The following is a 16,679-nucleotide window of genomic DNA, read 5'->3' on the forward strand; positions in this document are numbered from 1 at the left end:
GCCCATGTCATGTCAAGGGGCCTCCCTCCCATTTTTCTTAGAGACACGCTGCTCGCTCCCTCACTATTCATCCGTCGGATCAAACTGTCTTATACTGCCATCTGGTGGTCGACAAAAAGTACTACATGCAAAACAAATTAACAAATTTCTTCTTAAATTTGTCAATAATTACAAATTATTGTCAAATTTCAAACAATGTTATCGTTTATCGCAATAATTTCTGAGACAATTAATCGCCAAGAAAAATTTGTTATCGTGACAGGCCTACATAATACGCATGATTTTAGGATTAAAAGTGTCAAAGTGTCATCGAAACCCATTTTGTAACATGACTGGCACATTTTTGTTTTGACCTCGGCACGGCTGAAGTGCAACAAGAAGTGACGACAAAAAGAGAACTTCCTGGTCTTTGTTTATACAAACAAATTATGAAATATCAAGCAAGTGGCCAAGTTGTTGTAAACTCAAAATACAGTAATCTAAAGAAACATCAGATTATTTGCTATTGTCTGTGTTGTTATTCATTGTGTCAATGCTCTGTTTACGTTCAGGCGTTCCTCATTGTCAACACTTCCTGTTACTACGCATGTGCACAAGCTTGTCTTACACCTCAAACCTCAATGTCAGAACAGTCTGAGTGACATTGGTAACAGTTTATTTCAACTGTTCTTCTCAGAGGAGTGAATTCTTTTGTTCAATATGTTATTAATGCTAACTTTCCAATAAAACATTCATGTTTAGAACTTTTAATGATGGCTTTCAAAGCAGCACTGATCCTGTTTTTGTATACCCTGGAATATGGTACAACCATAATAGTTCCCAAACCTAAAAGAAAAAAAAAAAGTGGCATCTTGGAGCAGCTTATTTTGTTCGTAAAAGTTTCGGGAAGATGCTGACGTACTGATTTAGCTTGTTATGACCAAGCAAAATGTGAATATTTGGAAGTTTACTGAAAAAAATATGCCTTTCCAAGCTTTGTATTAGTCTAACAGCAACAGTGTTGACATTGGCATAGTCAATCACACTTATCATTAGAATTTAACACTATATAAATTGCACTCAATATATGCCTACTGCATTTTTCGCTTTCAGTATATCCAGCATTAACACTATGAATATAGGAAATTGCCTCGTCTACATTTGTAACAAAGCAAAAAAAAAAAAAGATGTAGAAGTGCTCCAACATACCAGTAGCTCAACCATTTTAATTGAACCAAACAGCTACAGCATTGATTTTTATACACATTTTTGTTTATCTGATTACCATGCAAATTATCTGTAACTTTTTAAACACATCGTAAAGAATTTTGTTTGTTTCTGTCAAAGTACTTGTACACTTTATATACTTTTGTGTGTCAGTGATTCAATTGATTTAGTGTTTGTTTACCACAAATTCATCAGGCACTGTACAAAAACATTTGCTTACGTTATAAAAGTCCAAGTAGTAAAAGTTATCTTGACTTAAGAAGTTATGAACACTATATATTAGACGTTTCTGTGTTTTGGGAGTACACATTTTCTTTTCAGGATGTTTTGATGCATTTTATAAGTACTTCTTACTGTGCGTTTGTGTTGTCTCAGGTGAGGTAAACTTCCCAAAAGATTTCTTTTAACCCTTTATTATTCTTGCTAACAGATGGTATTAGCATTGAGGTCACAGCCGATTTACAGATTACTTGTAGCTAATCGTATGAAATGCCTAACGCCTTCTGGTTTGTCTCGGCTCCTGTGTAGGAAGTTATTGCCTCATTAATATCTAAAGCTTTACCTCTAATCTTTCACATCAACTGAGATTTTCTCCTTAGTCAAAACAGCCGTAGTGCTTGACAAAGTGTTAACTGGAATATTCTACAATCATTTTGAGTCGATTTGAATTGGCTGGTTGTTGACTCCCTAAATGCCTTGCTGCAAAAAACCAGTAATGCTAAGAATGTAAACGCAGCAAAGCGAGCTGTTGTGATTTATGGCCTCCTCAGCAGAAACACTCTTAGCTTGGAGTCACCTTCATGTGACCAGGCTGCCTTCCCCAAATTCTGCTGTAAAGTGTCTGTTAGTAAAATTTACACGTCTGTACTCATCTGGTATCGAACAAAATTAAATAAATAAATAAAACTATTCAGTCAAAATGTTTTGTCCACGAACTAATGCTGAAATAAATACAAATCCATTAAAATATAAGGCTTTATTTACTTAAATATGTTTGGAAAACACAACTAAAAAGTAAACTGTAAAAATGGTGTTTATTAAAAAGCCTTTCATGTTTATGTATTTATTTATTTTTACTTTTTTGTAGCTGAACATCAGTTTAATCGTCAGTCAACGGATAAACCTGTTTCTCAAGTCAAATAAAACTTTTTCCTTAAACTGTTATTCAGGTAAAACCACAGTTAACTTGTATTACACTTTTGTTGCTTGTCGCCGTCTCTGATTCGCCACCAAGGGACATTTTTCTTCTTTCCTGTCCTGTTTTTCTTGTTTTTGTTGTTTTAAACCCTGAACTTCATTTGAATTATTATGTAGAATACATTGAGACTTAAAGATTCCAAACGCTCTCTGACTGCAACCAGACTGTTTTTTTGATTCATTTATTGACTTTAAATTTTCTGGACAACACAGCATGAATGAAATTCAATAAACAAAGTAAACAAAAGCATGTGTAGGCTTCAGTTAAAAAATAATAAAAAAAATTGTAACCAACAATGAATATTAGAAAATTAATCTTATTTAATGACAAAAATAAATGAATGTATTTGTGTAACTGGAGTCTGGATAGTTGCATTCCCTCATCAGAGGTGTCACATTTGAGTGGTCAGACCAGCCATATGGTGTTCTGTTGCCATATCTGAGTTGTGTCTGACAGCTGTCAGCCCTGTGGCCACGCAAAAGGGTCTCAACATGGACTACAGGCCTGCTATGGATGGGTCTTAGCATGGCCGAAAAAACTTCAAGCATTCCCGTCCACATAAGCTTCATAAGCCCCCGCCAGGATTGTTGGTGTGGGGGGCTGGAGGGGTCAGAGGTGGGCCCAGCTGTGAAGTAGTGTGGCTAATGGCACTCAGCACAGATGGCAGGCCCCTCGCTCTCCCATAAATGTGTATGTTTCAGTGTGCACGGGCCTCTCTTTCGCAGTGTGCAGAACAATCACAAGTGGACCTTAAAATGGAGGTTTACATTCATGGACAGGACATTTAGAGTCACTGACCAATTATGTAATGGAGCTTTATTCAGATAAAGCACAGCTGCCCTTTTAGTTTAGACACGAGTATGATATCTAACCGAATGTGATTTCATTGGTTGGTCAGTGACAGGCAGCAGACTGGGGATGATGAGTCACAGTAAATTCACTACGATGTTTCTACTTCCTGCTGTGTTTTCAAGGATGCAGCTCTCGGTTTACAGTTAGGACAGAAAATCTTATTTTAAAAAAGTATTTAGTACGGTCTTTTTGGTACTGGACATTGTAGCAAGTTTGTGTAATGCTTAATGAAATTGCAAAAAATATATATATATATCTACATCTCATGCTCTCCAGGCTGTATGATATTAATTATCCAAGTTTATAGCAGGGCCATTTGAAATAAAATAAACAAGTATGTCTTGTTTGTAAGGACTAGCAGGAGAAAACCCCTTTTCATGAAGAAAACATGGCAGCACAGCATTTTAATCTGAAACAAACCACGTTTTTTTTTAAATTGCATTCTTTGGATAAGATCAAATTGAAGATGTTTGACCATAATGAATAACTCGATGTTTGGTGAAAACCAAACTTATTTTGTCAGCACAAACAAATTACAACTGACACACAGTGGTGAATGAGGGATGCTTTGGGCTTGTTTTGGAGCTACAGAACCGTGGCCTCTAGTGTTCATTGAGTCGACCATTCCTTTGTATACCAAAGTATTTTATTGTCAAATGTGACGCCATCACTTTGACTCGCATGGCTTGGCCTAGACAGGGTCATGCAACATGACAATAATCCCAAACATATCATCTGTTCAACAGGATGACTGAAAATGTTGCAATGGTCCTGTCAGATTATTTGACCAAAATGCAGTGGCAGGTTTATTAGAAAGCTGTACATAACAAATACCTACAAGCATCAATGAACTGAAGCAAAATTGGTACAAAAGTTTGTGCCAAAATTCTAAAACTGTGTGAGAGACTGATAGGGTTATATTAAAAGATGGATATTTTTGTTTTATTATTTTGACTCTTAGTTTTTCACAAGCACAACTTTGTATTTAGACTTAATTTTTATTCATTTATGTTGCAGTGTAACGTGTCTTTTGGTGTTGCCTATCCAAGGTTGTTTTCATTTAGATTTTTTTAAAATTCCTTACTGTATGACAAAGTTTGTTCTATGAACGCTTCTTATTACAAGAATAGTTCTAATGCCTTTAAAACTAAGAAAGTATAATTCAATGTATTTCCTAGTCAAGTTATTTCATAAGTTGTTGTCTGAAAATTACATATTGTAATATTCAGTAAGGGATCCAAAGGGATTTGAATTGATTAGGTGGATTTAAATCTGGATTAGTGTTTGATGAAAATGTGGGATTTCATAAACTCCTCTTTTGTGCTTGAAAGTTTCTCTGTAAGAAACTTTGCCAAACAGTACTCTGCTGACGCTATAGGGTGTGTAATGTTGCAGTTTTGTTGTGCAGGTGTTGCTTTATTATGTTTCAATTATCACAGATGATTAAATTAACGCTGCTCTTTTTTGTCTTGAAATGAATCTTAGTCTAACGAGGCTGTATTGGCACAATCTTCAGTGTGTGAGCTGTAATCTAAAGCATTAAACGAGTTGTGAATACAGCTGTTTGAATGCTTCATGTATGTGCCAGTGCATGGTGAAGGCCACACACGAGGCCACTGTTTGGGCTGTTTTGTGTCCCGTAAAGAGTGCCTGTCACCACTGACTGAACGTATTCTTCCTCAGTTTCTATGGTGCTGATATGTTCCTCCTCCCCTCCGTCCATAGTTCCTTTTTTCCAGAGGGTTAGGCAATGCAAAGGTTGTCTGTTCAACCATCTTCTGTCAGCAGATTACTGACCCGCAGCTCAAGTCTGCCACACATGACACAATAAAGGCACAGTAGAGGGTTTAACAGGGTTTCTGCCCAAATTCAGCTTAGTAGTGTTTTCTAGAAATTATTTTCCTCACTTGGATTTCTTCAAGTGAAAGTTGGAATGTGAATCTTGTGACTTATTGATTTGTTTGCAGTGACGCTAGTGATGTTTGTAATCTAGTTTTGACCATCTTTATTGGCTTTTATAGCCCCTGAGGTTGAGAAGAGTCTGATCAGCATGTTGCATTCACTGACCTTTTGGACCTTGAAACCCACGCTCCTGGCTTCTCCGAGTCCAGATTTATTGCTGCTTTGAGTCAACATTATTTAGCTTATTGTAACAGCTAGCAGCTTGCTGTGCTCAAGGTTTTTATCTCTTGTTGTTGCTTGACCAAGTTTTAATTCAAAAGTATGTTGTAATAATTTTTTCTTATGGTTCTAGTGGGATTCAAACAAGCAGCTCATTAGCAAAGATATATTTTCCATGTGTTTCTAAAAATCATTAACCAAAAAGTCCCAGCATTCTTTTGTAACTGATGCAGTTTTTCATTTTTTTGAGTCAGCATTGTCAACATTTTCAGGGATCGCCTCACTCCAAAGTGTTTGTGGGTCGGAACAGCCATGGCTTGGAGTCAGAGATCCTTTCACCTCCCAGTAAACACGTCCCTATAAATAGAGCTGAGGGAGAAACGGGCCGGCAGCAGAATGATAGGCATTCGTACTACAAACCTCAACAGAGACGGTGTTCAGTCTCATAAACACGCCCCTTAAACCCACATCCCAAGTGAGATCTGGCCATCTTGTCATCTTTTACATATACAGCCAGTAAATATTTCCTCTCATCATCAACTTTTGGGTCCTTTACACAGAATCTGTTGCTGCTGTTTCTTTAAACGAATGAAAATGTTTTGCTTTAAAGACGAGAAGCGATGCAGCTCAGATACTTTGAACGTAGACGGGGCATCTTTACCACACTCATCAATGAATATTTTAAGTTCTAATAATTAAGATTTACAGAGCTAAAACAATGGGGGCTATTACAATTTAATCTTGCAATTACAAGTTTATTTATAAATCGGAGCTAAACCAAAAAGTTGCTGTTTAAAAATATAGACTTTGAACAACTGAAGATTTAAGCTGCCAGCAATAAGTTTCTTATTTTAACTACTTTTAGACTTTTATAATTCAATGATTGATCAAAACATATACAGACAGTTAGGAAACTAATTTGTTAAATTACTTGTTTTATCAATTTTTATTTTGGCTTCTAATAGTTACAAAAACCTAAATTACTGTAAATGCATGTACTGTCTAACTTTTTTCTGATCTTAAATCTGCATCTTCTTTCTTTATAGCATCTAATCATTTTGGGGTGTAACTGAGACCTTGAGTAGAAAGTTTCGTTCCACCTCATGTACCACATGTGGTATGAATGACACTAAAGAACCTTGAAGCTTGACATTTAATTAACTAATTAATACATTAACTTGAGTTAATGAAAGCTTGTTGACTGCCTTTGCACACGACATAAAGCTCTTCACTCTCAGCACCCCCCGCTAACTCACTCAGGGATTTTACTGGTTTTCCAAAATGTTCCAGGACTTTCTAATGATGCCCTCATCTGCTCCAGCAGACCTTCACTAATGAAGTCTGCAACCAGCTGGAGTTTCATGTGGGAGACTGACTTGTATAAAAGAAAACAAGTCGGTGTGTTTTTTGTTTTGTTGTTTGTTTGTTTGTTCATTTACATTGTTTTATTTAAGGATAAAAGAAAAAAAGACAATTAACATATTACTCTGATTAATAAACAGCTAATTATCACGCTCTTGTCAGTTAATTTCCCTCTAATCAGCCAATTAATCTGGACTAAAAACTAAATTAATGAGCTAATAGCTTCTTGGATGGTTGTTTTTAAAGCTAGGCTGACCTAAATGTCTGTAGATAATTAGAATGTTAGAAGGAAAGAACAATTTTTTAAACGGCTATTCACTGTTTCAACTACTTCCTTTTTGCTTCTCTGGTTGTGTGACACTTCAGTTGATACACCTGTGGTATTTAGCATGAAACCAAAATTTCGCTTCAGACTTTCATAAGTTTATACTATTTTTTTTACATTTTTGAAAATGATACATTTTATAAGCGGCACGGTGGTGCAGTTAGTAGCGTTGCCGCCTCTCAGCAAGAAGGTTGCCGGATCAAATTCTGGCCAAGGACCTTTCTGGGTGGAGTTTGCGTGTTCTCTCTGTGGATGTGTGGGTTTTCTCCAGGTACTCCTGTTTCCTCCCACAGACCAAAACCATGCACGTTAGACTGATTGGTAACTCTTAATTGTCCCTAGGTGTGAGTGAGAGAGTGAATGGTTGTCTCGTTTGTCTCTGTGTCCCTGTGATGGACTGGAGACCTGTCCAGGGTGTGTCCCCCGCCTCTCGCACTGTGACTGCTGGACATGGGCACAAGTGAACCCTGCGACCCAAAAAGCAAGCAGTGTGTAAAAATGATGGATGGATGAATGGATACATTTGATCAACTTTGTTTAAAACAGTGTAATCTACCCTCCCAGTATAAGAGTGAATTCATCCGTTTTATCATTTGTTGATGCCATGATTCCAGCAGGCCAAGCAGCTGCCGCCATTACTGTGATTACTGAGCCAAGAGACTTGAGCCGCTTGTATTAAACAATCTTTGGGCATGTGTGTATTTGCATCAGAGGGGAGCGTATCGCTGCACAAACCTGACAAAGGGAGGGCTTTAAATCAGTTCTTAACGAGCCGTCTGACTCATCGTATTTTCTTCTGTACCTCCTTTCCTCCACCCCAGTGTGATTTACCATGACAACTGAATCAGGCGCAGACTCCGAGGCCAAGCAGCCACAGGAGAATAAGGAGACGGGGAAGGGGAAAGCTAAAGCAGCAGCCGAACCCACCTCACCCCAGAACCAGCAGGAGCAGTTCCCAGCTGCTGCCGGACACAGCACCCCGGCCAAGAAAGAACAGGTCAGCCTCTTTATAAACGCCCAATATGAGAAATAGACCTGCTTGTGACATTTAAACGAACCATTTTTTGTACTTGGAAAATAAAAACTAATTCAATCACTTTATTCAATATTTGTTCCCACTTCACTGTGTTCATTTTCAAGAAGACATTTCACAGCATTGTTCTCTCCTCTGAATGAATCGTCTCTTTGTCATTAAATGGAAATCGTAGGGGGAAATGGTGTTGTGACTTCAGTGTCCTCCATTGTTAGAACCCTCCATCTGCTGCTTTAGACTTCAAGTAAACTTCTCGTTCATTCAACGCTCCTTTCTTCATTTTGAAAACAAAATAAAATGGAAAAACTTTCCTCCTTCCTTCAGACATCGGTGACGTTTGATTGTTTTGGACAATTGACCTTGAGAACGCTAACTCAACTATAGAGGTTCCCCTTTTTGTAAAAAAAATTAAATTACATTTTTTTTTAAAAGGAGGCCATATTTGTGAAGAGAACCCATCTATCATTAAACGGGTGGAGGCCTCCGTGTTAGGTATTGCTGTCATGCGTACCTGGAAATTTTCAAAAAGGCCAACAGTTCTGCTTTTGTGTGCCAGTTTGATCATTGCATGTGTTAATTATAATGTCAACAATGGGCCAAAACTCTTTATACTTTAAACTTATAAATGCTAAGCAAACTGTACTGCTGTGTTATTGAACATGCAGATTACGTACCATTTCATACCAGTGCACACAATAATCCTTGTAGCTCCATTAAACTGATGGATGATGCACTGCTGCTGTCAGTTCTGTGTGAACTGGCAGAAACAAGACTGAGAAATGTCTCAGCGCTGTGACACATCATTGGATTTTCCTTTGAAACACTCTCCAGCTGAAGACGCACACGTGCCTGCATGAAAAACGTCCTCATCAACGGTTTCTCTTCTGTTGTTTCATACACCTGCAGCACTTTCTCATTAGTCATGAATCATCAGTACATGTGTGAAATACATCCTCAGATAGTTCGTAGGAATTTGAACTTTAATAACTCATAATCATATGCTCAGATTTAACTTCGCTCCCAAATAGTATTTATTTTTTCGTAGTTGAACTCTGCTTCTGAATGAGATTACAGAGAGAGTTGGGTCACATGAGTTACATTAGATTAGCAGCCGTTTGATGAATGTATCCTAAGGGACAAGATAAGAAATGAAAGGGGGGCGTGACATGAAATCCATTTTGAGTAGGGAAAAAAACATGTCTCAGAGCTCAAGGCTTCTTTTTCAGCAGTCAGTCAGAAAGGTCTTTGTTTTCAGCCGAGTGGAAAATTGGATTTTCACTATTTACATCAAAATGGCTGTACACTTCCATCTCATCTGAGTGGTACCTGATTACATTTAGGTAAAAGTCCCGTCATTATTTTTAGACTTAATAATGTGACAGAACTGGTGGTTTTCTCAAAAATAAAAACTGTAGGTGGAGTTAGGTTTTTTGTTTTTGTTCAACCTTTTATTTATACAGGCTAGTCTCATTGAGCCACAAAGACTCGTACAAGAGACCTGTTTTAGACAGAACATATAAAGTACATTCAATAACGATAAATTACAGTAAAAATTCAGTTAAAATAAATGTTTTAAAACAATAAATCAGGGCGCCATAAAACAAGGTAAAATACTAAAAACAATAACAAATTTGCTTTGATTTTTAAATGTTTAAAAATTCCCTAAAGAAGTTGAGGTGGACAACGTCAGTTCCTGCAAGGTGTTCCAGGTTACAGGAGCCGAGGAGGAAAAGGTCTTTTTGCTAATTTCGGTCCGCACTGGGGGAACGCTGCAGGTAATGATGGCCTGAGAGCGCACGCTGTAACTGCACTGACGACGTGACATGTGGGAGGAGACATAAGAAGGTAGCAGACCAAGGAGGGATTTATGGATAAAAATGAACCAGTGTGGGAGCCAACATGTAGATAATGATGACCAACTGACCAAGGAGTACAGAGTGCAGTGATTCATACGGTAGTTACAACCAGTTATGAATATTGGCGTACCGTGGTAGACTGCATCCAACATTTTTTATACACTGCCTGGCCTCAAAACAAGTCGCCACCTGGATTTAACTAAGCAAATATGTACGAGCCTCCTATTGGATATTTACTGCATGGTTGATTATCTTTCAGCTGGCAACAAGTTATTTAACCCCAACTTATGCAATGAGTTGCTTCTCGTTTTTTAAACAACCGTGTCAAAAGACACATCACATGGTCGTGGAAAAGATGTCAGTCTGTTTGAGAAGGGTCAAATCACTGGCATCAAGCAGAGAAAACGTCTAAGGAGATTGCAGAAACTACTAAAATTGGGTTAAGAACTGTCCAACGCATTATTAAAACACTGGAAGGATAGTGGGGACCCATCGTCTTCGAGGAAGAAATGTGGCCGGAAAAAAATCCTGAATGATCGTGATCAGCGATCATTTAAAATGTTTGGTGAAATCAAATGGAAGAAAAACAACAGTAGCACTCAGGGCTATGATTAATAGTGAAAGTAAGAGCATTTCCACACGCACAATGTGAAGGGAACTCAAGGGATTGGGACTGAACAGCTGTGTAGGCTTCAGAAAACCACTAATCAGTGAGGCTAACTGGAAAAAAGGCTTCAGTTTGCTAGGGAGCATAAAGATTGGACTCTGGAGCAACGGAAGGAGGTCATGTGATCTGATGAGTCCAGATTTACCCCGTTCCAGAGTGATGGGGGCATCAGGGTAAGAATAGAGGCAGGTGAAGTGATGCACCCATCGTGCCTAGTGTCTAGTCATCAGTGCAAGATCTTGGTGAAAAATTAATGCAACACTGGATGAAATAGATCTTGTGACGTTGCAGAAGTTTATCGAAACAACGCCACAGTGAACGCATGACGTGATCAAAGCTGAAGGCGGTCCAACGAAATATTAGTGTGTGACCTTTTCTTTTGGTGGCAACATTTTTTTTGGCCAGGCAGTGTAGTTTTTCCAGCTGGTTCATGTTTGTGACCAAATATGCAACGTAATTTCATTCTGCAGTGCATCCCTGATGTTACGTTGAATGGCAATAAAGATAATCTGAATCTGAAGTTTTATTTAAAATTGTTTCACTTTATAAAAGCAGATTTCCTTAATTTGCGTTCTGAGAGAATCCCGCAAGTTTCAAACATCTATCAAAGGAGTTACTGCCAACTTCAAGTATATAGTTTTATTTTTCATTTCTGATGTAATTGGTATAATAAACCAAGCGTGTTTTTTTCGTGTCCATGTGAACAATATTGTGAATTTAGCAGCCTTCTTGCTCGAGGACTGAATCTTTTAGGCTTCCTGATTGTTCTTTAATCAATAAAGTGATAATTTTTTCCGGAGATAAAAACAACACATAGGACGGGAGCAATACTTGTCACATGTCACATAAGCAGCCCATAAATGTGGGGAAACGATTATTAAACAGTTAAATGTGTTTGTCTCATTACAGTTTTATTTGTTTTTTGTTATTTTTGGGGGCACAGCAGGAAGATCAGGAGTCCCGCAGGTCGTCCACCAGCCGTCTGTCAAAATCTCCTTTGAGAGGAGTAAAGAAGGTGAAGATCATGCAGTGTAAGGTCACTCTGCTGGACGGCTCCGACTTCACTGTCAATGTGGAGGTGAGTCGCCGCACTTTACTGCCACGTAATGGTCATTATGGTTTTAATCAGTATCATTTTAAGAGTGTCTCGTCGAAAAGGCGATTTAAAAACAAGACAATTTGAGTTTGTGATATTTGTGGATCAGTCTAAAATGGATTACTTTGAAATGTGACTAAACTCTTAGCTAAGCACTTTATAAACAGCAGAAAAGGGAAATATGATTTTTTTTTTTAAATGTTAAATATAAATATTTCTAATTTTAGGACATGGAAGCTCAAAGTAATTAAACCGTTTGGCTTTTGACATTTGAGTTAATAACTCGATTCACAGCTAATGGTTTTTGTTTCAGTTTAAAATGTAACGTGATACAGAGAGGTGTTATACATTTTATAAGATTAACAGAAAATTAATTTATTGTTCATGTTCTGTGTGCATTAATGTTGAGAACTGAAAAAAGAACTTTACATGAAATGAAATACATTTTAAATGTCTGGAGGTTAACTGGAGGTCTGAAGCTGCAATAATTTAGTATTCCAGCTCGATTTTAAACGTTTGTTATAAATTATTTGTATAAATTTCTTTTAAATTCAAATGTTTCTCTTACCCTAGTTCTCAGCTAAGACTTAAAATTTTGTACTATTCACATAAAGTTAAAACTCAAGTAAATTATTGTTTACTAATTATTTAGAATTTGTTTGTTTTTAACATATCCGGTAAACTAAAACCACTTATTTTTTCTTTTTTTCAAATTGATGTGTGCAATTTTGTTTGTTTGTTTTTACAGTTGCTTGTTTAAGCATTTTAAGCCTTTAAACAAACAAACATGTTGTTTTTTGTCAATGTTGCACCTTAGTTTACTTATTGAAGTGTGAGAATAAATATGGATTTATTGAGTTAAAAAAAAAAAAGATTTTAAAAATCTGTTCCTTCTTTGCTCGTCTTCTACCAGACACTTTTTGCAGAAACTTTGAAACACACTACCTCTGGGAAAAATGTTTCACCCAATAAATTTAACCATTGTGATTTTCACAGTTTAGGACGTTTACATTTGTATAGTTAAATCGCTTTTTGTAATTTTCTCTGAGTGATGAGGGGAAAATCTCATGTAGCAGTTTTTTTGTTTCAAAGTTCATTAAGCTTGAAACAAAAAGGCATCTCTCACACAAATTGTTTTGCAATGTAAGTTATTTTCCCAGAGCTGTGCGCCCTTGAGTTTAATAACTACCCTGATAATGAGTTATTAAGTGTCCAATATGTAGAAGCAATGTTGCTAAGTTGAGCTCAGAAGAAAAATGGCTTATTGTTGTAAATGTGAGTGTTGGAGCCTCTAAAACAGTAATTTTGTTTTTCCTTCAATTGTTCCTTCCCCTCAGTCGACACTGTTTTGGAAATAAATCACATTCCTGAACTTATTTGACTTTTATATAATGCATTTTGAGGCTTTTTAAGTGATTAAACGTTAAAGATTTATTATTTAAGATCTTTTTCGAGCAGATTTCTCCTCAGCAGGGGATGGTATGGTGGGATTATCTGGCTGTTCTGGTAGTGGTGACAAGAGGCTGAACTTTAATAAAACAGGAACATTTGTAAGTCAGTGTCAAATGTCCTTTTTAGTGCTGTAATCTGGAAATGGTTCTGATGGTTTTTTTAATAGATTTTTGCTGTGATAGGATCATATTTACCGTATTTTCCGCCGTACACGTCGCGCCGCCTTATAAGTCTCATCAGTCCGAATATGTCTAATGAAGTGGAACAATAAACAAATGCGTCGCTTCGCCGTATAAGTCGCATCTATCATGCATCACCACTGACGCATCGCGTTTGTTACGCGTCACCGCTGACAACACAGAAATGTGGTCCGATGTTGTGCCAAAAATTGATTGGCTGCCGCGGGAGCGTGCACGGGAGGACTTGAACAAGAATTTAACAAGATCAACACTTAAACTTATCAGTGTTCCGGGAGCGCGCAGAGGGAGGAAATCGGGAAGGAGGATCGCTGTGCATTTCTTAGAAATTTAACAAGTTAATCACCTAAAACAATTATTTGTTTGCTCAACATTATATTAAAGGTGTGTCTCAGGTGAACTTTTACTTGATAAATGCACTTCAATGGTCAAACCAGCTTCATTTCGCTGGGGCGGCGCAGCGAAATGAAGCTGGTTTGACGGTTGCTCCAGGCATGATCCCAGAGCTGGATGAAGGTGGCAGACAATGGCAAGCCGATTGTGTCAATAATAGCCACTTTTACCTATTACATGACACATAGGCATGCCATACTGCTCGAGTGCCATCTAGCAGCTGAAAATGGTAGTATTCAATATTTTCAATGTCAGAATGAATGAAAACGGTCAGGTCTCAGCCAAAAACTGGTTTATGAATATTGGGGGGTGGGTGGACATAAATACTTCAGTGTATAAGCCACAGTGCATGGAAATTATACAAAAAACTGCGACTTATAGGCCGAAGAATGTGATACTCCATTTACACTGGTCAGACTTAAAATCAATGTTATTTAAATATGTTACATGAGCAAAAACCAAACTTTTATTGGATTTAAAGCTTCCTTCCTGGTGTATCTTGTCAATAAAACAGTAAATCTTGTGATTTTATTCTAAAATAAGTATTTTGGTCACATTCAGATGCATTTAATTAATAAACCTCATAGTTTGTGTGTTTTTAAAGCTAATGACAAATTCAAAATGCATCCACAATGTCCCATCTGTTCCTCATCCTCTAACTCCACAACCCTGAGTCCAGGCTTTCCTGACACGTGTCACACCCCCACTTTGCAGTGAGATATTACCAACACTCATTATGTAAAGACTACTTAGAGGTGACCTTGAATCAGAGCGCATTAAAAAGGACAAGAGTAAAAGGAAAAGGTAGACTGAGGCTGAAGAGTAGAAATTGCAGAAACTGGGAAGATTTCATCATCCGTTATTAAAACAATTGTCAACCATCAAAATGGAAATTGCCCAAAGTCATGAGTTTTTGTCATTGTTTTATTTATAATTTCTTAACTTTTTTTTTGTACATGCCTACTTATAAAGCCAACAAAACACAGCAGATATGAGATGGATTGTTACATATTAAGACATTTGAGGTTAAAATCTCAGATATTTGTGTGGGAGATCTCCTCCTCCACCCAATCGCCCATCTGAATAGTCCATGAAGCGAAGACTTGACACTTGTTATCCTCCTGACTTTGTAGTTTCTCACCTCGGTGCCTTCCTGTGGGAACCAGTCCGTGATTTTGGTTTTCTTTTATTTTCTGTGACACAAAGCTGCTGACCCTCCCCTGACTTCACTCCTGGGACTCTAAAGTTTTATTAGAGGAAAAATAAATAAAACCCCACATTTCACTGGATCACTGTTTATCCTAGAACTAAAGCATTAAACAGTGATCGACAGTGACTTGATCGATACTTTCTCAGTTTTAAGGTTTTGTAAACTATATACTTTTAGTTTTTAAGTCATCTGGGACTTTGATGAAAATATATTTATTATCTTCCTGTGGGTAAAATTAAGAAAATACTGCTCAGGTAAATAACATGTTTGACAGTATAAGTATCAGTTTTCTAATAGGATTACTGCGAGTCCTGAGACTGTGTTGCAACAGCTCTTGTTTACTTTCCAAATTTAGAGAAAATTGATTATAATCGATGTTCCTCTGCTGACTTGAGATCAGTTTACCTTCCAGTTTACTGTTATTTTCCTTCTAAACAATCCTGGTGAAGGCATGCATGTGTGATCAGTTTCCTCCCTATTTACCCCGGCTGTGCGTCCTTCTTTTATCTATTTCACTTGCTGGATTTTGTGTGTGTCAGTAAAGCCAGTTTTAGGTGATGCACTGAGGCAGCATCACTCTGACATGACTCTGCAAACTCACTCAGAGATGCTCTAGCAGGATTAATTCCCAGCAACCAGCAGCTTTATGGCTGCATTAAAATCCTCTCGTACATTAATAAGTTTTATCACTCAAGTGCGAATGCCTATAAATCTGTGAGACCATATTGCTTCCTCTGACTGCCGGTTTCGTCCTGACTGAACGTGCAGAGCATCTGTGTGCTGGTTTTGGCTGCATGTAAGTGTGAGACGAATGCATTAACATGTTGTGACTCCTGCTTAGATGATCCACAGCAGTGGATTCACCCTGTTCAGATGTGAGGAGCTGGCCCTGGTGTTTGTGCCAACTCGAGCCTTAAAATACTCCATCTGAGCCGAGCCAAACAAATCCGTGAAGTCATGTTTTATCATGTGGGTTGCCAGCTCGAGCTCGAGACGTCCACTGCTCAGATGTGCAATCAATTGATGCAGCATTCGTGTTGCAAATGCTTCCCTTGAGTTCAAAAATAGTTTTGTTGTGTTTTTATTCTCAAAGGTTCAAAATGGGGAAAATCGATCAAGGTTTGATCGATTGTGGCTCAAATAACTTGAGAATTATTTTTTGCAGAAAAGGCAACATATTGCACTGCTGGTTTTTTTGTCCATGATAATTGGATTTTCTGTCACTACTTTGCTAAAATCAGTTTTGATTTCATTTTAATTGTATTATCTCAAGATAACTAGGTAAAGGGAACAAGAGGGAGGCTGGCAATCCCATGATGCCTCAGAATTTCACAGCTGTTGTGTTGTGCTGTTTTGTTTCGTATTAAAGGTGCACTGACTGCACATTTCTTCATCCAAATAACAAAGAAAAGTGTTCTTATGTGTAAAATAAAAATATGTATGTGTTTAAATGATTCAACATGATTTTACTAAATTTAGATATTGATTTTTTTATATATATATATATATTAGAAATGTTTTCAAGACCTACCATAGAGAAGTGGCTTTTTGGGACCTGGTTCACATATTAATAAAACTTTTTCTTTAACCTGAGTACAGGGCATTGACTTTCTAAAATTGCAAAGTGTGTGCGCAACATTTGTCCTTTGTGTTTATATACACATATTCTTTAACAAAAACAAAAAAAAAAACATTTTAATGTGAAAATGGA

At 37.4% G+C, this 16,679-nt stretch overlaps 1 protein-coding gene across 1 annotated transcript in view; it reads left to right on the top strand.

The window, feature by feature from the left end:
• epb41l3b (erythrocyte membrane protein band 4.1-like 3b) overlaps positions 1-16,679 on the top strand; it is a 54,869-nt gene that overhangs the window by 6,150 nt on the left and 32,040 nt on the right. The window contains exons 2-3 of the mRNA XM_037682378.1: positions 7,886-8,061; positions 11,564-11,698. Of these exons, the coding sequence (XP_037538306.1) occupies positions 7,897-8,061; positions 11,564-11,698 (300 nt within the window). The 5' untranslated portion in view covers positions 7,886-7,896. The remainder of the gene's footprint in view (positions 1-7,885; positions 8,062-11,563; positions 11,699-16,679) is intronic.

Source organism: Nematolebias whitei, chromosome 9 (genome assembly GCF_014905685.2).
Source record: "Nematolebias whitei isolate Nwh7 chromosome 9, NemWhi1, whole genome shotgun sequence".
NCBI classification, from domain to species: Eukaryota; Metazoa; Chordata; class Actinopteri; order Cyprinodontiformes; family Rivulidae; genus Nematolebias; species Nematolebias whitei.